Here is a 24,919-nt window from a genome sequence, read left to right as displayed (position 1 = left end):
CGTCTGTCTCATACCGCAATGATTATTCCGCGGTAGTCCGCTACAATTCCACCCTTAACAGATCCTGTGTGCCCTGGGGCATCCCCGTCCTCCACCATAGCTCCCGCTCCCTCACTTGATACCTCCCTGCGGGATCCAATTCAACCATGAGTTACGCAAAGAAAGACGAGGATGCCGACCACTCCAGTTTCAAGCTGGATCGGACCTCTGTTTTCCAAGATGGTAATCCAAAATCCACTTCCACACATTTGACTGTCTGTCGTTGAAGACGCACCTCACTGATCCCTTTTTCTCGCTCTCTGCAGCACGACTCTTCAATTCCTCACCTATATCTCCTCGAAAATGCCGGACTCTCCTCACCAAAATCGGTGTACTTCTCTTCACCGGCGAGAAGTTCCCTACCAACGAAGCCACCACCCTTTTCTTTGGTATTTCGAAACTCTTCCAGAACAAGGACCCTTCTCTCCGCCAAATGGTCTATTTGATCCTCAAGGAGCTAGCTGGCACAGCCCAGGATGTCATCATGTCCACGAGCATCATAATGAAAGATATGACCGTCGGGAGCGAAATTGTTTACAAGGCAAACTCGATCCGTGCTCTCTGCAGGATCATCGACGCGACCACCGTCCAGGGCATTGAACGATTGATCAAAACCGCCATCGTCGATAAATCGCCCGCTGTTTCCTCAGCCGCCCTGGTCTCCTCGTATCAACTCCTCCCAATTGCAAAAGATGTGGTCCGAAGATGGCAGAGCGAAACTCAGGAGGCCGCCTCCTCCTCTAAGTCAGGCGGAGGCTTCCTCAGTTTCTCCACGAGTTCCCAGCACTCACTCGCAACGGCGAACACCAACTACATGAATCAATACCACGCGATCGGCCTTCTCTATCAAATGAGGTCCCATGACAGAATGGCATTGGTCAAGATGGTCCAACAGTACGGAGCTGCTGGGGCGGTTAAATCCCCTGCCGGTATGATGATGTTGGTGCGGCTCGCAGCTAGGCTTGCCGAGGAGGACCCAAGCTTGAGAAAGCAAATGACACAGATGCTTGATGCTTGGTTGCGACATAAGAGCGAGATGGTCAACTTTGAGGCTGCTAAAGCCATCTGCGCTCTAAGAGATGTCACAGATGCTGAAGCTGCACAGGCCATTCATGTTCTTCAGTCATTTTTGACCTCTCCCAGAGCCGTGACGAAATTTGCAGCAATTCGCATTCTCCATACTTTCGCCTCCTTCAAACCAAAAGCTGTTCATTCTGCTAATCCCGACATCGAAGCTCTCATCTCCAATAGCAACCGATCAATTGCTACTTTCGCTATCACCACTCTGCTCAAGACTGGTAATGAAGCTAGTGTGGACCGCCTCATGAAGCAAATTTCAAGCTTTATGGCCGAGATCACTGACGAATTCAAGATCACGATAGTAGAAGCAATCCGGACCCTTTGCATGAAATTTCCCAACAAACAGGCGGGTATGCTGACTTTCTTGAGCGGAATTTTGAGGGATGAAGGCGGCTATGAATTCAAACGCGCTGTGGTCGAGAGCATGTTCGATTTGATAAAATTCGTGCCTGGTAGCAAGGAGGAAACATTATCCCACCTTTGCGAATTCATCGAGGATTGTGAATTTACGAAACTGGCGGTTCGAATCTTGCATCTCATCGGTACGGAAGGTCCTAAAACTCCCCAGCCAACAAAGTATATTCGATATATCTACAACAGAGTTGTCCTGGAAAACGCGCTCGTAAGAGCAGCTGCAGTCACCGCACTCGCAAAATTTGGCGTGGGACAAAAGGATCCTGATGTCAAGAAGAGCGTTGAGGTGCTCCTGACAAGATGTCTGGATGACACGGATGATGAGGTCAGGGATCGAGCTGCGTTGAATCTTCGACTAATGCAAGAAGAGGATGACATTGCTGAACGCTTCATTAAGAATGACTCGATGTTTTCCTTATCAACCTTCGAGCACAAGCTTGTTATGTATGTGACTTCGGATGATAAGTCCGTGTTTGCAAGTGCATTCGACATCAAGACAGTTCCTGTTGTCTCTCAAGAGCAAGCCCTTGCAGAGGAACGAACAAAGAAACTCACCACAGCAACTCCTACCATCAAAGCACCGTCGACCGGACCGGCGAAACCAAAGGCAAACGGACTTGCGGAAGCCCCAAGCGCTGCTGCTGCAGCACAAAAATATACCCAGATTTTCTCCAGAATCCCCGAGTTGGCTGCCTACGGTCCAGTCTTAAAATCCAGTCAAGTGGTTGAGTTAACGGAGAGTGAGACTGAATATGTTGTTTCAGTTGTCAAACATGTCTTCAAGGAGCACGTTGTGCTTCAGTATGATATCAAGAATACGATGGACCAAACTGTCCTCGAGAACGTCACTATTTTGGCATCACCTTCGGACGAGGATGAGCCAACTCTAGAAGAAGAATATATCATCCCTGCACCGGCATTGAAAACAAATGAACCTGGCGTTGCATATGTGGCCTTCAAGAAATTGGGCGGTGAACAAGCCTTCCCGACTACTACTTTCACCAATGTTCTCAAATTCACGAGCAAGGAAATTGACCCCAACACCGGCGAGGCGGAAGAAGGTGGTTATGAAGACGAGTATGAAGTCGAAAACCTGGAATTGACAGGCGCCGACTTTGTGATGCCTGCCTTTGCAGGTAGCTTCGATCACGTGTGGGAAGGAACCGGTGCAAATGGTGAAGAAGCAAGTGAAACGCTACAACTATCCACAATCAAGAGCTTGGCAGGTACGTTGCATTCTGAAACCGGTAACTGCTTCATATGTAAACTGACTTGTTGCTACTAGATGCGACCGAACAATTGGCGAAAACCCTTTCTCTTCAACCTCTAGAAGGTACAGACGTCGCTCTGTCCAATACAACACATACTCTCAAATTATACGGCAAATCCGTCTCTGGAGGACGAGTAGCGGCGTTGGTGAAGATGGTGTATACAGCAAAATCAGGTGTAACGGTCAAAGTGAGCGCAAGGACGGACGAGGCCGAGCTTGCAAGCGCAGTGATCAACGCATTGGCTTAGAGAAACTGGGTAGAGAGAACTATCATATTCCCAGATGCTGATGTGCGGTCGGGACCGTGGACGAACCATCCGCATTCGTGCGTACTATTCTGTTACGGCAAATGATAATGCTCACCGACAGTGATGTGCCCATCTGTTGTGGACGGTCGAAATCAAAAGATGATTGACGTAAATGATGAAAGATGTAAATAAGATGATGTTCTTGTCCTCGAACAGATCTTTGTTTTTAATTGGTTGCGGCTGGTCTTGTGAAGAAGTAGACATGGAATCGCGGTTCCTTCTCGTTTGAGTATGAATCCAACACTGCACATCGTCAAACCCCAACACAATGGTTTGGGTTGTGTCTAGTTGACTACCTAAGCAGTGAGAGATTACGTTCTCAATGGTGGTATTCGGTCCCCACCTCCTTTTCCTCCACGATGAGCTATTTCAGCCAATTCGCCTAAACCCCACCCCCAAGCCCTACGCATCAATCGAACACCGTCTCAAGACGATATTTCCAAAGTGTTCGGATCCTCGAGCCTCGAACACATCATCGTTCCTGGTCCTGTTCCGTGAAGAAAAGCATTACCCAGACCCAGTTCGACTTGATAACATTTACGTCTGCCATCATCCTTTCTTTTTGCAACATTTCCGGGCGGGTAGGGTAGAAGGGCTGAAAGGGCGGTGCGATACCAGGCATCCTTGTTTGTAAGGTCCTCGCTCTAAAAAGTAATTACATCAACCCTCTTGATGCTGTGGATGGCGGGCGGGAAGGCGCGAGGTTCTGATCTGTCAGATTGACCGTCTGCTTGAGTCAGGGAGTTGGAACTAAGTGGGCATTGAGACAGCTCCTGGAATCTTTGGAACCGTGGGGCATCAGCGTCGAGTCTGTCTATTCGGATCGAAATCTAGTTCCCAGGAAGAAAGGAAAGGTGGTGGATCCAGTTGCTGATGGCGTTTGCAGTCTCCTCTGTGTGATTCCAGACTGGAAAAGGCTCACGTCTTCTTCTTCGATCGACCCTTTTTGACAGTGTTCGTGGGTGACACTACGTTGGGAGCGTCAACGCCGGACGCGAAGGTCGAGGGATCCAGGGCGGCGATTGCAGCGTCGGTCGAGAAATCGATGGCGTTGGTGGTAGTAGTAGTGGTGCTTTTGCTCGGGGTCTTACCCTCCTTTTCAGCTGTTGATAGAACTTCGATGTTACCGTTGAGCCACGCTTGCAGTTCTTTGGTCTGGAGGTAGCCGTGGGTATTGAACCACTGGGTGAAGGATCCCGACACCTCTTTATCCTCCCATTTCTTACCGGAAGGGGCCTCGTATGTGACCTTGAGCTTGTAGATCGGCGAGTGTTTTTTCGAAGAGGATTTGAGAGTGAGCTGATATGCTGAGGTCAATTACGGCCCCGATAAATTTTGGGGGGAGTTTTCTGTTCCGAACCTTCTGGCCGCCTTCCCTCACTCCGACGAATATAGTCCCCGCTTCAACCGCCCAAATCCAGTAAGTCAATATGCCGTTCAGGATGAAGTACGCGAGACAGGCAGGGGCGGTGTAGGCTTTCGTATCGTCCCAGCCTAGTTTGTAGTCGGCATAGAACAATACCCCGGCAATGATCACGGCACTGTACCCCAAAGCCAGGCGGACGTTTGTTGTGCCATGTTGCTGTTTGAATGTGTAAGGATTCGGTAAGGATGTCAGATAGGGGGATATGGCATCGTCGGTGGCATTCTTCAGATCTGGGAAGATGGGGTTAGCAAATGCTCTGGTCAGGGGTCCGGGTTTCGAAGACATACCATTGACGGAATATAGCGACACTTTCTGCGGCGGTGATGACATGGTTGATAGAACAGCAGGGGAGACGAGGAGCTATGTTTAAATAAAGGTGCCTTTTATCATTTCCTTATCTGATTGTCTGGTGCTGGTGTGTTGATATCTTCCCTGTGTTCGGCTTTGAATCTGGTCTTGAATTCGCCAACTGGACACGATGTTCAAAATCCTGGGGTTCGGAAAAGCTTCGGCACTACTGTTCTTCCGACTTCTGATTCCATTAATAAGTACTTTATTCCGGCCGCCCTTGCTCAGACTTTCTGATGAGACTAATTCAACGACCATATAATCCCACGTACCAAGTGGGTGCTTCATGTTCAATGAAAGCAGATCGCAGACACAGCTGAACAGCGGGACAGGGTGTGTCTTCTGCATGTACACATTCACGGGTTGTCTCACGCCGCCCTGAAGACTCGATCTCGATCTCGATCATTCAACCCTACTGCGCAACACTTAGAGAAATGATCGACCGGGCGAACATTTCTTCTACCACCTATCCTCAAGCTTAGACCTTTCACCACGAAGGGCAAACACGAGCGTTGAAGGCCTAAAAGTCAAGGGTCTATACCAATCAACCCAAGCAATATGTGCATCGTAAAGTGCGGAGTAAAGCGGCGGCTATTATTCAGAAGAAGCGTGACTCAGCAGCTCTTAAGTGCGCCGGGGTGATCGTCGCCCAGTCGTGCATGGCTCCTCCATTTCAATACTTTGATCGGCTGGCATGCAGAAGTACACCAGACAAGCTTCACGACTCCGCTCTCTTGCTTAAGTTCTTACCAGCTAGGGAACTTCAAGTTGCCTGGCAATTCGCTACGGCTGAAACCCGTGGTAGCATTATGGCATTGTATGTAGGTCTACTGTTGAGTCTACCTTTGCCACAGGCACCACGAGCATAAAGATGGATCCCGATTAGGTGATCACAGACATGTCAAGCTATCTGACTGGCTGTGGGTAGAGACGTAGGTTCGAAATATTGACACAACTAAGGTACACAACCATCAACTATTGGCTAGCGCTCGGCTCCCCTTTCAGTTACTGTCCAACACGGGTGGGTTGAGAAGCTACCCTTGCTATATGCAGAGATGCACTTGAATTCTCTATAAAGCAGCGTGTTGCAGGCCTTCTTCATCATAGATGGTCGTTAGAATAATGCGCCGTAGCTATAAAACAGGTTAATATCATAACTATTACGCTTCCCGAAACTGGAAACCAGTTGAGATCTCTTCGTGAACGTGCCCGACGATAATCAAGTTTGTTCATTAGATACTCAACATGTCTTCCACACGTCCAGATATTGATGTCCATCCAAAGGGCCTTTCCCCAGATGACCTGAAGATTAAGGAATTCGATGTGGTCATCATTGGTGGCGGTCCTTCTGGTGAGACTGCAGCTATGTACAGTGTCAAAGGGGGCCTCACGGCGCTCTTGATTGAATCAGAGCTGGTGGGAGGTGAATGTCCTTACTGGGCCTGTGTCCCTTCTAAAGCAATGCTTCGTCCTAATGAAACGATTGAAACCGCCAAAGGAGTAGGAGGCGCCAAGGAGAGACTGGCGTTGTTAGCCGCAAAATACAGTGCAACGCCCGAGATTGATGTTGAAGGGACGTGGTCTGCAAGAGATCGCTTTACCAAAGGCTGGAAGGATGATGCCAATGTTGAGCTTATGCGGACTTCTGGAGTGGAAGTAGTACGTGGATTCGGCAGTATTGCTGGAGAGAAGCGCGTGTCGATCAAAGAGTGGCATAGTGGATCAACTGTTGAGGTCACTGCGCGACAAGCAGTGATCGTTGCCTCTGGCTCAGCACCCAGCATCCCGGTAATCGAAGGCCTACAAAAGGCAGGATACTGGACGCCTCGTGAGGCAGTTTCATCGAATGAAGTCCCCAAGCATTTGATAATTATTGGAGGCGGTGTGGTCGGATGCGAGATGGCTTTCGCATATCGATCCCTGGGTTCGCAAGTGACGATCATCGGCGGGAGTGACAGACTTTTGCCTAGGATAGTGCCTGAAGCCTCGTCGATGATTAGTCTCAGCATGAAAAACTCTGGGATTAAAGTCTTGCTTTCGACTACAGCGAAGGAAGTAACCCGCGAAGGATCTACCGTCAAAGTCGATCTCGTTGATGGCACAAGACTTCATGGTGCTGAAATTCTTATTGCTGCAGGTCGCCGAGCAAGGACTACTGGTATGGAATTGGATAAAGTCGGTGCGCCGACAAACGGCGCCGCCATCACTGTTGACGAATCGCTGCGTGTGGTGTCAGTCCCAGCGGGCTGGCTATACGCAATAGGCGACCCCAATGGCCTAGCGCCACTCACTCACATGGGAAAGTACCAGGCAATAATCGCCAGCCAGTCGATAATCGCGAGTGCAAGGGGAATTTCGGGTGATGATAGTAAAGAATCAGATTATTCCCGCCTGTCGAGGAAACCAAGTGACAACGCCACGCCACAAGTCGTCTTTACCGATCCACAGATAGCCTCAGTCGGGATGACAATGGAACAAGCCCAAGCTCAGGGTTTGAAAGTCAAAGCGCACAGCGTAAAAATGCAAGGTCACGGTACTTTCCTCCACGCTGCCGACTATGACGGATGGGCCCAATGGGTCGTTGCAGAGGGGACAGGTCAAATTTTGGGAGCAATTTTCGTTGGCCGGGATGTGGCAGACCTCCTGCATGCAAGTACAGTTGCTGTCGTGGGGAAACTATCCTGGAGAACGATGTTTCACGCAGTACCCAGTTTCCCAACTCTTGGGGAGGTGTACCACAACCTTGTCGAATCGTGCGCCAAGTGATCTTCGGATTGTCCAAAGCAAAAGCGGAATCAGGGTATGGTTTGCGTTCCTTGATTCGTCGTTTGGTAGCATTCAGGTAGTAGGAGAATGAAAGTATTTTCTTTGCATTTCTCAGCCAAAAGTACGGCCCATGCAGTGAATGCCAAATCTCTACCTATTTGTGTGTCCAGGTAGTCGCCAGCCTCAGAAGTGACAAGATCCGAAGGGTCGCAAGAAGACTATTTCAAATCAAAGAACTTGGGTGACGGAAGCTAGGCAGCCAAGTCTCGGGTCTGGTAGATTGTCTGACTTCCTCATTTGGCTCGATTGGCTCAAGTATGCAGAATACCTTGAACGCTTATAACGTCAGTCGACAACAGTGGCTGGGAATAGGATCCCATGTGCTCCGAGCCATGGGCTTGGAGGTCTATGTTGCACGTCCAATCATGTCGCACCAAGATTTGAATATCTCTGGTTGGATTGTCTCTTGGAGATCTGGTTGTGACCATTGAGCTGTTGTTGATAATATGGATCTTCCAAGAAGTAATGCAAGTTTCATTCCCACTCCGGGAACAGTGTCAACGGTCTGAGGTTCCGCGATTTGTGCAATCCATTTAGCTGCGGTGACCGCTGCACTTTCAGCGTACGACGCGGATCGTGGATCTATCGCAATGAGAAAGCGGTTGACCATGGCCAAATATACAAGATATCTGGTGAGAACTTTGGATCTCCTTAGATAAGTTTCACGAGCAAGACCACAGGTAGTGTTCTGGTGGTGTTCTTCTTCAAGTACCCAATCCCATTTGACGCTCCAATCTGTATAGTTGTCGAGCAAGCTGTGTAGTTCGCTCACGATTGTATCTTTCTCAACGAGGTTCCGATGCATAACTGCGTTGGTGACTTTCTTGAATAGCACAGGTGCGAATGAAGTGATTTTCCACAAACTCACGACGGCTTCAGATCGATCATGAATAAGAACATGTGGGATTATCGTCGATTCAAGAGCTGATTGCCATTCAGGAGTGCTCAGAAAACAATCGACATCTACAAATGTCGCTTCTAGGATCTAAATGGGGTCAGAACATCAGATTAAATCTGCTCGATCGTCTTACCATGATCTCGGTCTGCGCTATGAGCAAGTCCTTTGCCTCCTCTGAATCGATATTTGTGGGACCAAGGGCGTATAACACATTGAAGCCACCCCTTGCGTGGCATATGTAGTTGCGCATAGCATTGTCCTCAAGAAGCTGAGATGAATTAGTAGAAGAAATGCCACAGGCGGACGGTACAAACTTCGAAAAGGCAAAGTAATAATGTTGCATACCAAACATCCCAACTGACACCGTCAGGGGAGCTGAGTTTAGTTTGCAGACTGCGCAGTGCACGTAGATAGTCCTTTTCAACCTGACGCTGGCACGACAGTTTCTGATCCTCCTCGAAGATCAAACATTGGTGGACTCGACTACCCACACAAGCTATGGCATCATCTAAGCACCCGCTGTATCCATATCGTTGAGGGAGTACTTTGACGACAGACTCCTGAGCTATTCGGCAGATGTTGAGCCACCGTTTTGGATTAGAGAGGGCATCTGTAAGTGATGCTACTTGAAGAAGTCTTGAAATCAAGTTTGGTTGCATTAAAATGAAGAGTTCGTTCGGTAGTCCATTGCTGACAGTCAACACAGATAATGGACCTGATATTTTCTCAAGCAACAACTAGGCAAGGGTGAGCTGGCGGCTCACTGCAGTTGCGGACACCGGCAGGGAAGCCTACCTTCTTGCGTTTTAAGGCCATCCGTTCATCCTCTTTGACCAATTCAGGGATCTCGTCAATTGACACCACATGAAGCTCGGGGACGACGCCCTCCGGGTTGGCCGTTGATTCTAGGAGCTTTCCTTTTCGTGCAGCTGCGCCAACTTTGCGAGAGATCCTTCGAATTGTCCGGCGATCCACATCTGTCAATTTCCGGTTTTTGGCATCTTGATGGATGAATTCGATCTGCATCTTGTCACCGACTGCGGATTCAGCCTGACAGGGGTGACCCGCTTTGGTGGGGATGTGGGCAAAGGCGGGATCTGAAGGTCTGCCTAGGTCATTTATGTACATATGAGGATTACTGAAAGAGTGCGAGCAAGATAAAAGAACGCACAGTGGAGGGGAGGTGTAGATAAGACTCGGTTTCAGCTTGAGGCGAGGCCAATTTAGTTATGTAGAAGAACAAGGGTTCGAGTCAACTTATAATACGGAGTGCTCGTACAGCATTATACTCGATACGGCATAGGAACGCTTCAAGTGCGCGGACTGTCGGAGGACAATCCTTCGGCCCCCCAACCCTCATCAGTTTCAAACATTCTTTCAGCCCTACGACGGCCCAGTGCTCGGGACACTCCTTGATACGTCGTGGATATTGGTCGTGGACAAGGCAATTATAACGAGTCGACTGGTTCAGTGGTTAGTCGGAGTAGTGAGTAGTATTGACTTCAGAGGATGTCAATTCGAGGCCAAAAGTTATCCTTAGCCGTTCAAAGGGTGATTTACGCCTGAGGTAAAGAGGAGGAAGAGAGAGCAAGCCTAATATTGCACATTACAAGTCCTGTGCGGTGGAGATGGATAACCGTCCGTTAGGAGAGGGCAATAAGCAACTGTCCAGAACGTCTTCGGACTTGGAACTGGGCGAGAACAAATTCCTGAGTACCCCTGCCTAGATTGTCTGGGTAGGTTACCTGCCTACTCCGTACTTATATAATATGTAAAGTATGTACTGGGAGGGACCGGGTAAATACCAACAGTAAGGTATTCGCTGATGTCTGTGGAGCACTAATGCTTTACCGTACCGTCATGGCTTGGCGTTCACGTGGTCGTCAGTCCGGTGAACGTCTTTCACATCGTCCTCTTGAGCCATCCCCTTTGGATAACTTCTACCCCCCAAGTGAAGACGTTGTAGCTTCGAGCCATTTTTCGGTTCAGTCGAATTGCCCCCCTCTAAAGATGGCGGTCAAAGGTGTTGAGCAGGTAATCCATCGGGATCCTGCGCTATTGTGAGTCTCGCATAACCTGTCCGGTCCGAATCAGCCTAATGTTCGGTTCACAGCTATTGGATTCTGCTTCCCATCACGATTGTCATGATATTGACTGGTGTCTTACGGCACTATGCAACGATACTGCTGGCTACTCCTCCGAAGCCTCCTCCAACACCTGGCGACTCGCGTGAACGCTCAGCCATAGTTCGCGGCGTCAACCTGCGCAATAATTCTGCCGCTCTGAGCAAATCTTCTTTCGATTCCCGAAAAGAATATCTTATCGATGGCTACAAGAAAGGCTCTTTCTTGAAAGGCGGACCAGAATCCAAAGGCCAAGCCGCACCCAATCCAATGTCGGATCCTGCGGCCATGGAGGGCATGATGGGGATGATGAAAGGGAATATGGCTATGATGATTCCCCAGACATTGATCATGTCCTGGATCAATGCTTTCTTCGCTGGATTCGTCATACTCAAGCTTCCGTTCCCGCTTACAATCCGCTTTAAATCTATGTTGCAATCTGGAGTCATGACCAAGGACCTGGACGTCAGATGGGTGTCCAGTTTGTCGTGGTATTTCTTGTGCCTCTTCGGATTACAGAGTGTGTTTATCTTCATCCTCGGCAATGAGAATGCCGCCAGTCAAATAGCGCAACAGATGGCTCAGGCAAATCCAACGGCCAATGCTAACCCATTTGGTCCTGGCCAGGATCCTGACAAAATGTTTCAAGCCGAAGCGGAAAATCTGGAGGTTTTGGAGCACTGGAGCGTTCTTGACGGTGCCGAAGATCGCTTACTCAAGATTTATGCTAAATGAATTTCATTTGAGGGAAGGGATCATCTCGGAAGAGAGGGCAATGGCTGACCTTCTGCATCTGGTCGAAAATGACACGATTTTGGTAATAGGTCTTGCTCTCAAAACCATCTGAAGAGATCAGACAACATGTGGCTAGTCTGCTCTATACAGCTAGGTACACGTCAATCCGGTTTCCTAAAGACTTATGCATTTAGATATATCAGCCAGAGCCCAGTCCACAAACCACTTGACGTATACCGTCCATGTTATTGATCTATTAGATGATGGAGGCAAGGTGTCATGAACCATCGCATAAATAAGCATGATTCGTACCCTTATCATGCGCATGGAAATTGAAGGAATCGAATTCTCGCTTGGAAGAGTGAACACTTGTCGTCAGCTAACGAGCAGGGTGTAGGTTTTGTGTTGGCACAGTTGCATCCCCATCACCCATGATTTGTTCTAATCTAATCGGGTGACAGAATGGTATGAATAATTCAAATTTAGTCTGCCGTGTATCTCAATTTGAAATGCGCGGAAAGTCCACGAGTACTTGAAATGAGCAAGTTTTTGCCCTCGAGACCTTCTCCAGTAGGGTCTTCTATGTCCGTTTATCGTGGGTGGGTATCGCGTGTGTATGTAAATGCCGCTCCAATGCTGAGTCAATCAAAGGATCCTTGTCCTTGTTCGAAAAAGAAGACCAGGAGATCAAAGAACTTTGTCCAGCGCTTTGGCTAGGTCATCGACCTCCTGGTCTTTCTTCTGCGTCACTGGCTCGTTCTCAGCCTCGTCAGCATCTTTTACTACTTTCTCTCGGACTTCTTCTTCCTCGTCCTCCTCTTCAGCCACTTCCTCCTTGTCGCTGTCTTCTCCTTCCAGCTCGTCAAGCTCGTCGAGTCCCCAGTGATCATCCGGATCACCGTCTCCACCCTTATCGTCTTTCCGCTCACTCAGCAGTGCTGCAAGATCTTCTACAGACGGATCTTCCTCCTCAAATTTATTGCCGTTCAACTCAACCCTCCGTAATTCGGACAAGCCGCCGCCTTTTGCTGCGTGGAGAAGTGCTTTAACACCTGCGGGGTTGATGTCATTGAATTGCAGTCTCAGTATTTCGACCTTTTTGTTGTTGCCTGCTCCAAGTGCCTCGAAGACCTTGATTGCGCCTCTGGCGCCCAACAGCGAATCACCGACGCCCAATTCTTTCAAGTTTGACCATCCGTTCAACGCCCTGGACAGTGTCTGGGATCCCTTTAGAGTGAACGTGTTGTCTTGAAGATCCAAAACCTCGAGGCGACTGCAAGCGGACAGACCTGACGAAATTAAATGTGATATGCCCTCCGGTCGGATGCCATTCTGTGTCATTTTCACACTCTTTATACCTGCTTTGTGTGCTTCATAGGCTTTGGCCCAGGCTGCCATACTTCCATTCTCCAGTCTGTTCCGCCCACAGACGATGCTTTCCAAGTCAGGGACATCCTTGCCCGATTTTCTGGCCTCGGCTTTTCGTTCGGCCAAAGTCGTTAGGGCGTCGGCGATTGCAGTCCCCGCAATAGGACCCATTCCATTGTTGTTAAGGATGAGATGCTTCAATGGAGTATGCTTGGAGAGAAAGTCGACGAGAGGGTCTTTGGTATTGAGTCCAAATGCATTGTCACTCAGATCTATGGTATGAAGGTTTGGACATTCTAGTAACGCTGTCAACAGCGAAGAAAGCGCGGGGGGGATCTCTTCGAGTAGTCGAGAGGTGAAGATGTCATGAAGATCTGCGCTTTCGAGTGTTGCCTTGGACGAGAGTATGGGGGCTAAAGCATCGCAGGCTGAGACACCGAGAGTGTTCCCAGAGAGATCGATATGGGTAATGGCAGAGGATTCGACAAGAGGGGCAACATGCTGGTCAAGATGTTCTTTTGTGTCAAGCTTGAGGCCTTTCCCAGCGAGGGTAAAGGTCTTAGCAGCCATTCTGAAGCGCAAGGATCTGAGACCAAAGGGCTGGCTTTGATGTTAATAGGGAGTCTTGTAGAATAATGTGCAAGTGCCCATACTCGATGCTGATAAACAGTGGGAGTCGGACACCCAGTCAAAAAGTATAGTTACATCGGAGTATTTTGCTCTTTACGCATTTATGATTACATAATACACACTGACGCTGGAGGTGTTTCGCATATTGTACGAGTAGGCGCGTCCACCGTCCCCTCGGCTTTCTAACCATCCTTTTCGCAATAGCTGATTCTATGCTAGATGTGATTCCACTGGAGGAGCACACACTCCTAGCTCCCGTCTCTTTTAATCCGTTCCGTATCGAAGGTCCTGATACTCCAAGAATCACAACCTTAGTCGCTGAGTATGGTCTCATGGAGAGCGGGATCGGCGTCCCAGGTCTGGAGCCTCTCATTCCCGTGGATTTTGATGGAGTCATGCCCTTCAACTTATGGACGAAGATCTTAGCGAGTTTGCCCAATGCTTCATTTAAATCTGTTGGGATCGAATCCAGCAAGCTGATCATGGCACTTGGTGATGAAGAAGCTGCAGTACTTAGGCACGCAGCAAGTATTTGAGACTGGATGGCTCAAGCAATGATCTAAGCAAGTCGCCCTGGCGCTGGAGAAAGTAATGTTGTCAAGGCAGAAATCGCGGCTGCTTTTGGCAAAGGAACGTCATCACCAATGATCTAAATTGCATCTGGCCCAGATGCCATCAATTTCAGCTCTCTAGCTTGGACCTCGAACGGCTCAGGCAGGCGATGCTGTCAGCAGCGAGATGTTTGGAAATTATGGGATGAGGTCCAGCCAACAACAATTGACCATTGCAGTTGGTAAAGTTCGCGAAGATGTTGAGCGTGCGGCTTTGGTTGTGCGTGCTTCTTATGAGGCTGGGCTTAAAGCATTGAGATCTAGGGCTCACCCTGGGGATGTTGCGGAAGCTATGTTGGAGCCTTTGCGGGAGGCCGACGCCTCGAACAAAGGGTCGCAGATTCGCAGCCTGAATCCGATTTTGGCCATTTGCAGCTGCGATGTGGATTTGGCACAAGTCGGAATAAGCAACAAATCGCCTCAACTGGACGCTACCTACGTTGGCTGAGGACCTGATTCTGAAGCCAGGAATGGGTTTCACACTAGAACCAAGCTCTTTCTTTGGCACACTAGGAGTCTGCATTGATGGGACTGTCCTACTTGGTGGAGATGGACCAACTGAGCTCAATATAGCCCACTTGGTGAGAGTTGAGATTTATTTTGAGCTGGAAAGCCATATCTGAAACGTCTCTTCAAAGTTGCGGCAATGATGAGAACAATTGGGGCAGATTGATGAAGGGCAACGCATTCTCAAAATATCAAAAATTGTCGTAGAACTGGTCTTGGGTACCCAACGAACCATAATTACATGTGCGAATATGTCAGAGGTATTGTTAGTATTCCTTATCGAGGCTGTAGCAAAAAGGGAGGCATGGCCTTGCGCTCCTCGTAGCTTTCCCCAACTCGGGTGAACTCTTCCGAGCTCGGCATCTTTTGAACCGCGACTCCGCGGTTTACGCAACCGTGTTTGATTGAACCAATTCAACCCAGGATGTGAGCAGTGCTTTGAAGTCGCTTCTCTTGTCGAGATGAAGAGCCGCCATGCCATCTCAGCTGCCCTGACCGCAGTGCTCTGCCTGGCCAGCGAAGTTGTATTTAATGTCAACGACGATGTCTTTGCCTATCCCCAGGTTTGGTTTGCGCTGAATGTCACAGGAATCTTGGACTGACTGATTCCAGTACGATATTGAATTTCTAGACCCGTACGTCCTACAAGACGATGCAGAGGTTCTCCTGAATTTCAAGAGTGCGGAAGCCAACGCCCCTGCCGCCTCAAGCGATGCTTCCCAAATCCAAACCCCGAAACCCTCGTCGCCGTTCGGAGGTCAGGAAACAATAACCCCAGATACATACGAGCGCATCATTGCGCATGGCCGACCATATCTCTGCGCTATACCTGTAGTCAAGCCAACAGGCCATAATGAAACGACCGCCGAACCCTCGACAACAGATCGGGAAAAAGAGCTGGAGCAAGCTGTCAGCCGAGGGGCAGAGTTACTGCAAGGAATGACGTCGAACCAATGTCTCTACTATTCTACTGGATGGTGGACGTATTCCTTCTGCTACAATGCACAAATCACTCAATTCCATGCGTTGCCTCCGGGTACAAATGGAAGGGTATGGCCTCCGCAGGAAGATCCCCAAACGCCAAGCTACGTCCTGGGCAAATTCAAAGCGCAAAAGCCGGCAGATGAGCCTGGGAAGGCCTCGGGAAGCAATGCGCTCTCCACCGAAGTGCAAACCAAAGCCGAGACGAATTATCTGGTGCAGCGTCTTGGTGGAGGGACGGCTTGCGACCTGACAGGTAATGATCGTAAGGTTGAGGTGCAGTTTCATTGCAATCCACAAATGACCGATCGCATTGGGTGGATCAAGGAGACCGCCACCTGTGCTTATCTCATGATAATCTATACACCGCGACTCTGCAATGATGTTGCGTTTCAACCTCCGAAGGAGAGCCGGGCACATTCCATCATATGTCAAGAGATCATTTCGCAAGCGGAGGTCGAAGCATGGGAGGATCGATACGATGCGGCGGCAGCTCCACAGATTCTCGAGCAAACCGCACCTGAAAAGATCTACCTAGGCTCAACTGAAGTCGGAGGCATGAAATATGTGGGCAGCGAGGGCAAGAAGTTAGAAAGAGGACGTATTGTGCTTACTCAAGATGAAAGAGCAGAGACAGTGGTGATGCAAAAAGACGGGCACATTTCCGGTTTATCCAAGGCCGAGCTGAAAAAGATGAAACTGGACCCAGACGACGTGGAGACATTTCGCAAAGAGTTGCAGAAAATGGCAGGCTCTAAGGATTGGAAGATTGAGCGATTGGATGATATAAACGGACGGACGCAGCTTCGAGGCGTGGTCTCCGCTAATGACGACGAAGATCAGAAAGTGGTAAACAAGTCGCCAGAGGATGACGAAGAAGAAGGTGATGGCGGTAGCCGGGAGGAGTATAAAGGAGAACTCTGAGATTAAGTTGGCGAGTGAGAACTCGCAGGAACTTGGTTATGATTTTGGAAGTCCATGGTCAATGAACAAAAGTAGCATTGACGGTTCCTTGGGATGCTAATGATGGGACAAGATCTGGGGCTGTGCTTTTGAAGATAGACAAGACCTTGCCGAGGTGGGCAGTGTAATTATGATTAGGTAGGTATACCACCCAGGTTCATATCAGCCATGAAATCAGTAGTAAGATATGAAGATACCTAGGTACTCCTCGTTGTATGTACAGAGCCCCGTCTTACCTCCAGATAATTACTTAGTAGGCATGGAGTAGATGGTGACCTGATCTCCAGTCAGGCACGTGTTGCACGTGTCAGGCAGTTGGGTGCAGAAATCAAGGACCAAGGAGCATCTCCACTACTGCTCAAGTAGTGGCTTCCCATTGCCCCCAGGCGTGCACCTGCCAGCCTGCCCGCTGCATCTGCGACTCACCAACCACTACGGAGGACCAGAGGACTATTGCCTCTAATTACTCGTAACCTAACTAACGAGTAAGCACCTAGCACCCCCAACTCAGTCCATGTGTATTATTCCTACAAGACTCCATAATTACTCCGTACTGCTAACAATCGAACTGCGCTTAATTAAGTGGCACTTTGCAACTGGATCACCATCTTCATCGCCATCACCACACGCCTTCTCCCTCTCACCTCTGCTCACTGTGTCATTGTCACCAACCCCCTGTGTTAACTCGATCCCATCCCAGCTACCATTTCTCCTCGACAATCCAACTTCGCTTCTCGCCCTTTGCCTGCTCGACCCGACGGCCGTCATCTGCACCGCCTATCTTACTACCGTTTCGCTTAGACACCCAAAACGAGGCAACACGTCCACGTTTGACCATTGACCATTATCCTTCTTCTCTAGCTTCTCCCCCCAACTCCTACATCTTCTCCTTGGTCTTGATGGCCTGTCCCTTTCTCACCTCCCCAACTGTCCTGTATTGATCCATACATTCCCCCATCCCCAGCATGGGCTTCGTGGCAATATGTACCGCCATTTACGATTACAAGCCTCAAAGCACTGGCGAGCTTGAAATCGACGAGGGCGAGCTGCTTTATATCCTCGAAAAGAGCCTTGAAGATGATTGGTGGAAGGCCAAGAAGAAAGCTGCAGGTGATGATGAGGATGAGCCTGAGGGTTTGATTCCAAATAACTACGTCCAGGATGCGAAGCCTACCCATACCGCGAAAGCCCTTTATGACTATAGTCGCCAGACTGATGAAGAGGTCTCCTTCTCCGAAGATGCACCTCTGGATGTTTACGACACCTCTGATCCCGACTGGACCCTGGTCGGATTCAATGGTGATTTTGGATTTGCGCCTGCCAACTATATTGAGATCTCTGGAGCTGCTCCAGCGCCTCCCTCAGCATCTTCCACTCGTCATTCCATTCCTCCGGCTCCTATCGCTCAATCTCCAACAAGTCCGGCATCTCCGATCAGGACTCCCTCAGGTCCCGCTGCTGATTTAGCACGGGTCCTAGCAGGTGGACCAGCTTCTCCCGCAGCCTCTCGAGCAATCTCTTCTCCTCCTCCCTCCTTTCCCCATCAGCAGCCAACTCCGGATGCTTCAGATGGCGAAGAAGGCCCTCCGCCACAACTTCCGCGGAGACCAAACTCTGAAACCATGTCTCCTCCAGCTATACACACCAGCTCCTATGAAGAGGAAGCCCCTGGTGTGCTACCATCTCCTCCTTACAACCGAGCAGTACCTCGATCTGATAACGACGATGCGCCTGTTCGATCGCCAGGGGGTTTTCATCTTTACAATATAAATGAAATGGTTTCAGCTATGGGGCGAAGACGGAAAATGCCAACTACTTTAGGCATCAATATCGCAACGGGAATCATCATGCTCTCTCCAGAAAAATCACGAGACGGTCCATCGCAAGAATGGACTGCTGATAAGATGACTCACTATTCCATCGAAGGCAAGCATGTTTTCATCGAATTGGTTCGCCCAAGCAAAAGTCTGGATCTACACGCCGGTGCCAAAGACACCGCTGAAGAGATTGTACGCGCGCTCGGAGAGATTGCTGGGCTGCATCGTGCGGAGGGTATTCGAGAGGTCATCGCGGCGGCCTCGGCGCCTGGCACTCACAAGAAGGGTCAAGTCCTATATGATTTTATGGCGCAAGGCGACGATGAAGTTACTGTAGGTGTGGGTGACGAAGTAGTCGTTCTTGATGACACGAAATCAGAGGAATGGTGGAATGTTAGGCGTTTGAAGAATGGCGCGGAAGGCGTTGTCCCGAGCAGCTACGTGGAAATTACTGGGTTAACTGCCATTGAACCCCCTTCCAGAACAGGTATTAACGCGGGCAAATCAGCTGTGGATCAAAATCGGTTGGAAGAAGAAAGACTCGCACGGGAAGCAGCCAGAGCTGATCGAGCTCGGCAAGAGGCAGAGTCTGCTCGAGCTGCTCGAGCAGAAGCGAGCGCCATTCCCCAACGTGGCAGCAGCTTAGCCGATGAGACATCTCATCGCAGAGATCGTAAGGAGCGAGATGACCGCAAAAAGGGCAGATCGAGGCCCGATTCGTCAAAGGTGAGAACATGGACCGACCACTCAGGAACATTCAAAGTCGAGGCGCAGTTTCTTGCTGTGGCCGAGGGAAAGATACATTTACACAAGGTAAATGGTGTCAAAATTGCCGTCCCTGTGACAAAGATGTCGCCGGAAGACCTTGCATATGTCGAACAGGTAACGAACGAATCGATCGAGGAGCACATACCAGTGGCTGATCTGATTAAGATGAAACGTCGAAGTCAAGCTTCCGAACAATCCAAGTCACGAAGCGGAGCATCGGTTGATCCGCGAGCACCAGACCAATCAAAATCGCCCGAATATGACTGGTTCGATTTCTTCCTCAAAGCAGGCGTTGGGCCACATCAATGCGAACGATATTCCCAAGCAATGATCCGCGACTCCATGGACGAATCCGTCCTGCCAGATATCACAACGGATACTCTGAGAACGCTTGGCTTGAAAGAAGGTGATGCATTGAAGGTTATGAAATACCTTGATCAGAGATTTGGCCGATCCAAGGGGGCGAATGCCAATGGAACAAATGGCGACCCCGGGTTCTCACTCGCAGGACCGAACGGTGTTCTACAGAATAACACCCGTCGAGGAAGACCAGAAGCAACCCGACAAGTCAGTGACGTGGTTGATCAAGAAGCGTTCAACAAGGAGTCTGAGGATAAGCCACACCCAGAGGCCAAGTCTACACCACTCACCCAAGTTCCTGCCAGAGAACCTCAAGGTGGGTTCGACGACGATGCATGGACAGTGAAGCCGTCGAAAGCTGCGCCTGCAGCATCACAGCCAGCTGCTGCCGCTACCCCTGTGGCAAAACCACCCACTGGCGCAGCTATCGACCTGTCTTTGCTCGATGCACCTCTTCAGCCAACCCCTGCTGTCCAGCAACAGCCAACGCCACAGCCTCCGACTCCGGCTCCCCCTGCGGCTCCCGTTCTACCCCAGCCTACGACATCCCCGGCACACGTTCAGCAAACGCAGCAAATTGGTGCCAATGCCCAGTTTTTTTCGCAGTTGAATCAACAGCCTCAGCCTCAAACCACCGGCGTTCAACTTCCACAGATCAACGCATCACGACAGAGACCACAAGCGCCTCAGTCAAACCTTACCGGGGTTGGGTTGCTCCCACCCCCTCCTCGGCCAACTTCAGCTCCACAGAACCCACAGCAAAACCAGTTTGGCCTTCAGCCTTTGCAGCCTCAGTTGACCGGTATTCCACTGACTTCTGCACTTCAAGCACCTCCTGGGCAAAGCCTCAATGACTTGAATCAACAGCGTTTGCAACAGCAGTACCAGCAAATGAGCCTACAGTCACAACAAACCGGATTTGTGCCTCAACCGCAAGCCCTTGGCCAATATGGGCTAGTACCACATGTTACCGGGTATCAGCCACAGCCGCAACTTGGACAATTCCAGCAACCATACATCAATGGTAATGCTGCTGGAAGTCCTTTTGCAGACCCAAGATCCACGTTCCAGCCACAACCTACAGGTATTCCCTTCCAACAAAGCCCACCACCTGGGGGTATCAACTCTGTACTGCCCCCTGCTCTTCAGCCACAACGAACGGGTTTCACATCCCCACTCCAACAGAGCCAGACAACCGGCTTCCAGCAGCCATATCAGATCCAACCTTCTGCACCCGGTATTATGCAGCCCCAGCAAACTGGTTTTCCACAGGGGCTGCAACCTCAACAAACAAGCTTTGGACAACCTCAAGCGAATGGCTATGGGGATTTCCAGCCACCTCCTGTTCCCCCAATTCCCCAGATGCCTACTCCGGCGCCTCTACAGCCACAGAAGACTGGACCAGCGCCTCTAGTCAAGTTTGGCGTGACAGAAGGGAAAAAATTGACTCCTCAACCAACAGGAAGGCGAGCAAACCTTGCTAATGCCAGTAAGTTTTTCAATCTCCATCAGGTTTATTTTGAGCAATGCTGACGAGCAACAAGCTGCCAACAATCCTTTTGGGTTTTAGAAACGACCTCTCAATCGCGATTGCCTGAGCGGGGCAGTATATATCGTGAAGGAATATGACTCTTGTGATCTGATTTTCGAACAACTCTAATTTCCAATCCGTGCTTTTCCTCTGAAACCACCTCCAGCAAATCGGAAAATCAGGACTAACAGCTTAAATGAGGTCAAAATTGTATTAAAATGCCGAGAGCCTCTTCTGGTTCAACGACAGTTGAAAGAAATCTCCTTGTTTGACACGCGGGCGATCAATCACATATCCCAAGGTCGTCCCTCCTTACTTGTGCATGGATGACATTTTGAGCATTTCTGAGGGATGATTTTGTACTTAGCGTCTTTTGCAGGCTTTTGAAACAAGGTGGAACTCGGTCAAACATACACTGGAGGTTCGAGTAGTGTCAGTAGGTACCTAGGTATATATTTTGCCTGATTTAATAACACGAAGGTTGTTGATGTACTACTTACTCCGTTGTTTCAAATATGTACGGGGAAACTTGACCGATTAAAATCTATGTTGCTAGTTCTTTTGAATCCGGTACTGCTTACCATCGCCAGAATGTTGCCCGGGAATTGTTACACGTAAATGCTGTGTGTACTCGTTACTTTCCAGTACTCGTAGCGCCTGATGTGTATGCCTCACAGATGCGGAAAGCCTTGACCCGACCAAGCACGTGACAGTTTGAAAAGTCGACGTCATCTTGAACGAGCCATTGGGTTTTTCATGGGGAAACCCGCTAGGTTCGTCCATCTCGCACCACTCTTGTTCAACAGCGCAAGCATACAAACTTGCAATTGTATCCGTATTCCACCATGCGTCGAACGTTCCTAACTATAGCTTTATTCTCCTCGCTCTCTCTCGCAGCGGCCCTTTATCCCACAAACTTCTTACGCAGCGGATCATTTCTTCCGGCTCGACTTACCAACGCCCACTCCGAGCAGGTCCAGAACCCGATGAACCCCGGGCCAGTCCAAGGCTCTGGCCCCGAGCAGTCCGTCGGCGGTGGCGGTGACGGCGGCAATGATGCTGGAGACACCACACTATCCATCTCGGACATCCTGCCACAGACACGCAAGATCAACATCTTCGCATCGCTGACCCGCGACATCTCGACCGTCACAAGCCGTCTCGAGTCCACAAACCCGGCAGACAACACCACACTCCTCGCGCCACTCAACAGCGCGATGCAGGCCCTGCCGCGGAAACCGTGGGAAGACCGCCCCCGCGACGACTCCGGCGTACGGGCCGAGAGCAACGAGGACAAGGCCGCCGGCAACCTGCAGCGCTTCGTCGAGGAACACGTCGTCCCCACGAGCCCTTGGCTAGAAGGCAGGAAACACAAGATCGAAACCCTGGGCGGCCAGGAGCTGTGGTGGGAGGAACGCGAAGGCCAGAAGATCATCCAGCCCGGGAATCTCGTCGTCGATGGCGTCGTTGGCAGGGTTGGCAATGGTGAGATCTGGGCCGTTACAGGGGTCGTGAACTATCAGTGAAAACGGAAAGACTGCGGGTGAAGTATGCATTGATTGTTAATTGGCGCTGATGAACCCTAGTCTGATGTTGTTCTATGAATGTTTACGGGGGCTTGCTCAGGCGCCCGGGCCCTGTCCTGATTATGTGGTGATGATTGATGAATTATGTACATTTTCCGCCTTTTGAACCCCCCCGCGCTATATAAAATTTCTGCTAAACCATACACAAATGGAATCACGACAGAGGTCTCGAAAGTCGTCAACGATAGAATCCCAAAACGTTTGATCAATTTCAGAAATCTCACTTGTCCTTTTCTGCTGGAGTGGCCGATCGCTCTCTCTGAGTCGAACCTTGGTGCGCAAAATAAAAGTCTAGCAAGCCGCTTTCCGAAAGCAATTTCCAAAAACACCAAAGATAGCAGATTCCAAATGCGAGGGCGCCAACGCATGCATTCGTCACAGTCCACAAGTCGGGTTTGTCGTCTGGTGGTGCGGCGAATGCCGCAAGCAAGTGCCAAAACCCCATGACGATGTAGGATTGAAAATGCAATATCTTGGTTGGGGTTCGTAGCTCGTCCGGAGCGAGGGGTCGGCCAGTGATATTCTCGCGTTCGGCGTCATAATACACGCTGACACTCGTTGGTGGAAGACCCAGAAGATAACACCATAACAGTGTCACGACGACGTAGGGGACTTGTAGCTCGTCTCGTTTGAGAAGAGGATACATGGTCCACATTCCGAAGAGATTTGCCCAGCCGATCCAAGCTCTGTATTCTTTGCTCATCCCTTTCTTGCTTCCCAATAACAGTGTCATCGGCATCAAGGGCAAGAGGACGGATTTTTCGTGGACTTGGAAGGAGAACAGGAAGAACCCCCAGGCGGATGTTGCGAGTGCGTATGGTAGTAATGATCTCTTGGGAACTGCACCGACTACAAGCATCGGGCCGGTGATGGACATGAGTGTGAAAAACGCGGATAATCGAGGGAGCTCAATGACTCCTTGCAGGTGCTTCAGTTTGTAGAATGTGTTTGTGAAGCACCAGAAATTGGCGACTTTGTCCTCAAATAGTCCACGTGCAAATGGGAACATCCGATGAACGACCTGCGTCACCTGGAGGATGACAATGTCTCGAGCAGAGTTGGAATCGAGGGTGATCCCACGATCGCTCAGAATTGGTGGGGTCGAGACCTGCGGAAGAAGAGTAGGCGCCTTTTGGTAGTATTCGTACAGGGCACCTCCAATAAGTGGTCCAAACAACACGACGAAGGCAGTCAGGGTGACTAAAGCGATGGAAAAGAGTCGACCAATACGTATTCTCGGAGTGATGCAAGAGCCTAGAAGGTATGCAAAGATGATGGGCGAGTAGTACAAAGCCATCTGTTTGAAGCCAAGAGCCGCAACAAAGTAAATGCACGACCAAAGAGAGCGTCCAGCATAGATGCTAGATAAGGACGCCACCATCAAGCCAAGCATGACGGTGTTGTACTGGAAATGGCCATGATCAATGAGCAGTACCGCAGGTTGCATCAAGATGGCCACCAAGGCAATTGATGCACTGGTGGTACCGGTGCCCTCTGCTCGACTGTAACGTCGTAAAAAGATTATCAAGGCAGGAACATAAGTCAAATACTCGGACACAATGACGGTTGCTCTCATGAACACTTTGAGGTTCTGGTCTTCCAAGCCTCGAGACGCATCAAGAGCAAACCATGTCTGATTGAAAAGCGCTCCCCTTTCCCGGTCAGCACATGACGCGCAGGATAATTGGACGATTAGCTTACACTTTCCCACAGATCCAGCTATGGTACGCTGTCAGCGGAGGATAATCCAATCCCCAATATTGAAGGTCGTAGAAGTACCACTGTGACACTGGCAGATTTATGCAGATTTCCATCCAGTGCCGTTGCGCTTCGAAATCGCCGTGCAGTGGAGGTTTCCCTAACCCAGAATGACCCCAGAGACCAACGCTCCATCTAAACAGGCCGACTATCATCAGGATCAACGGGATCAAGATCCATTGAGAGGTTGTTCCTCGAGAAGGCCATAGGAATGACACCAAGGGAAATTCTGGCGTGACGGCATTGTCTTGAGGATCAACCTTGACGATGTCGGTTATGGTGGTACTTCTGACTAGAGTAGGACCCGACTTCCGCTTCTTGCGAGGGCGGTGCGAGGAGGGAGTAGACATGATGGAGAAAGATATGTGTTCTGTCTCTGAGAACGAATGGATGGACTGGCTGAGGACAGATGAGCTTGGGTGGTTCTGGGAACCCCCCGATAAACGCTATCCCAGCCTATCCAGCAACAGCTCAGGGTTGCCAGCCATGGGGTCTACGACCCACCGGCCGGCAGCCACGTGACTTTAGGAGATAACCCGAGGCTCCGAGCCTTGGCAACAGGTTTTCCCTGC

At 50.0% G+C, this 24,919-nt stretch overlaps 11 protein-coding genes across 11 annotated transcripts; 7 read left to right on the top strand and 4 right to left on the bottom strand.

Annotated features, from left to right (window-relative positions):
- Nucleotides 1-146: 146 nt before the first annotated feature.
- Nucleotides 147-3,051, top strand: A1O9_01298 (uncharacterized protein; the record flags this gene model as incomplete). Its single annotated transcript, XM_013410457.1, has 3 exons — nucleotides 147-222; nucleotides 306-2,759; nucleotides 2,819-3,051. The coding sequence occupies 3 exons, from the start codon at nucleotides 147-149 to the stop codon at nucleotides 3,049-3,051; spliced, it is 2,763 nt and encodes a 920-aa protein (XP_013265911.1).
- Nucleotides 3,052-4,029: 978 nt separating this feature from the next.
- A1O9_01297 (uncharacterized protein) lies at nucleotides 4,030-4,867 on the bottom strand (the record flags this gene model as incomplete). The annotated part of the gene is made up of 3 exons (XM_013410456.1): nucleotides 4,030-4,410; nucleotides 4,472-4,767; nucleotides 4,825-4,867. 3 exons carry the CDS (start codon nucleotides 4,865-4,867, stop codon nucleotides 4,030-4,032), a joined length of 720 nt encoding a protein of 239 aa, XP_013265910.1.
- A 1,263-nt stretch (nucleotides 4,868-6,130) lies between these two features.
- On the top strand, nucleotides 6,131-7,651 carry A1O9_01296 (uncharacterized protein; the record flags this gene model as incomplete). Its single annotated transcript, XM_013410455.1, has 1 exon — nucleotides 6,131-7,651. The coding sequence occupies one exon, from the start codon at nucleotides 6,131-6,133 to the stop codon at nucleotides 7,649-7,651; it is 1,521 nt and encodes a 506-aa protein (XP_013265909.1).
- A 406-nt stretch (nucleotides 7,652-8,057) lies between these two features.
- On the bottom strand, nucleotides 8,058-9,635 carry A1O9_01295 (uncharacterized protein; the record flags this gene model as incomplete). Its single annotated transcript, XM_013410454.1, has 4 exons — nucleotides 8,058-8,696; nucleotides 8,743-8,877; nucleotides 8,924-9,346; nucleotides 9,405-9,635. The coding sequence occupies 4 exons, from the start codon at nucleotides 9,633-9,635 to the stop codon at nucleotides 8,058-8,060; spliced, it is 1,428 nt and encodes a 475-aa protein (XP_013265908.1).
- Nucleotides 9,636-10,619: 984 nt separating this feature from the next.
- Nucleotides 10,620-11,467, top strand: A1O9_01294 (uncharacterized protein; the record flags this gene model as incomplete). The annotated part of the gene is made up of 2 exons (XM_013410453.1): nucleotides 10,620-10,669; nucleotides 10,723-11,467. The coding sequence occupies 2 exons, from the start codon at nucleotides 10,620-10,622 to the stop codon at nucleotides 11,465-11,467; spliced, it is 795 nt and encodes a 264-aa protein (XP_013265907.1).
- Nucleotides 11,468-12,154: 687 nt separating this feature from the next.
- On the bottom strand, nucleotides 12,155-13,405 carry A1O9_01293 (uncharacterized protein; the record flags this gene model as incomplete). Its single annotated transcript, XM_013410452.1, has 1 exon — nucleotides 12,155-13,405. The coding sequence occupies one exon, from the start codon at nucleotides 13,403-13,405 to the stop codon at nucleotides 12,155-12,157; it is 1,251 nt and encodes a 416-aa protein (XP_013265906.1).
- A 798-nt stretch (nucleotides 13,406-14,203) lies between these two features.
- On the top strand, nucleotides 14,204-14,524 carry A1O9_01292 (uncharacterized protein; the record flags this gene model as incomplete). The annotated part of the gene is made up of 1 exon (XM_013410451.1): nucleotides 14,204-14,524. The coding sequence occupies one exon, from the start codon at nucleotides 14,204-14,206 to the stop codon at nucleotides 14,522-14,524; it is 321 nt and encodes a 106-aa protein (XP_013265905.1).
- Nucleotides 14,525-15,044: 520 nt separating this feature from the next.
- On the top strand, nucleotides 15,045-16,488 carry A1O9_01291 (uncharacterized protein; the record flags this gene model as incomplete). The annotated part of the gene is made up of 2 exons (XM_013410450.1): nucleotides 15,045-15,146; nucleotides 15,196-16,488. The coding sequence occupies 2 exons, from the start codon at nucleotides 15,045-15,047 to the stop codon at nucleotides 16,486-16,488; spliced, it is 1,395 nt and encodes a 464-aa protein (XP_013265904.1).
- Nucleotides 16,489-17,492: 1,004 nt separating this feature from the next.
- On the top strand, nucleotides 17,493-21,005 carry A1O9_01290 (uncharacterized protein; the record flags this gene model as incomplete). The annotated part of the gene is made up of 1 exon (XM_013410449.1): nucleotides 17,493-21,005. One exon carries the CDS (start codon nucleotides 17,493-17,495, stop codon nucleotides 21,003-21,005), a length of 3,513 nt encoding a protein of 1,170 aa, XP_013265903.1.
- An 843-nt stretch (nucleotides 21,006-21,848) lies between these two features.
- On the top strand, nucleotides 21,849-22,529 carry A1O9_01289 (uncharacterized protein; the record flags this gene model as incomplete). The annotated part of the gene is made up of 1 exon (XM_013410448.1): nucleotides 21,849-22,529. The coding sequence occupies one exon, from the start codon at nucleotides 21,849-21,851 to the stop codon at nucleotides 22,527-22,529; it is 681 nt and encodes a 226-aa protein (XP_013265902.1).
- Nucleotides 22,530-22,809: 280 nt separating this feature from the next.
- Nucleotides 22,810-24,697, bottom strand: A1O9_01288 (alpha-1,3-glucosyltransferase; the record flags this gene model as incomplete). The annotated part of the gene is made up of 2 exons (XM_013410447.1): nucleotides 22,810-24,241; nucleotides 24,291-24,697. The coding sequence occupies 2 exons, from the start codon at nucleotides 24,695-24,697 to the stop codon at nucleotides 22,810-22,812; spliced, it is 1,839 nt and encodes a 612-aa protein (XP_013265901.1).
- Between the last annotated feature and the right edge of the window lie 222 nt (nucleotides 24,698-24,919).

Source organism: Exophiala aquamarina, assembly GCF_000709125.1.
Source record: "Exophiala aquamarina CBS 119918 chromosome Unknown aczIA-supercont1.1, whole genome shotgun sequence".
Taxonomy (NCBI): Eukaryota; Fungi; Ascomycota; class Eurotiomycetes; order Chaetothyriales; family Herpotrichiellaceae; genus Exophiala; species Exophiala aquamarina.
Note: the sequence above shows the minus strand (reverse complement) of the source record. Positions and strands in the feature narration are given on the sequence as shown.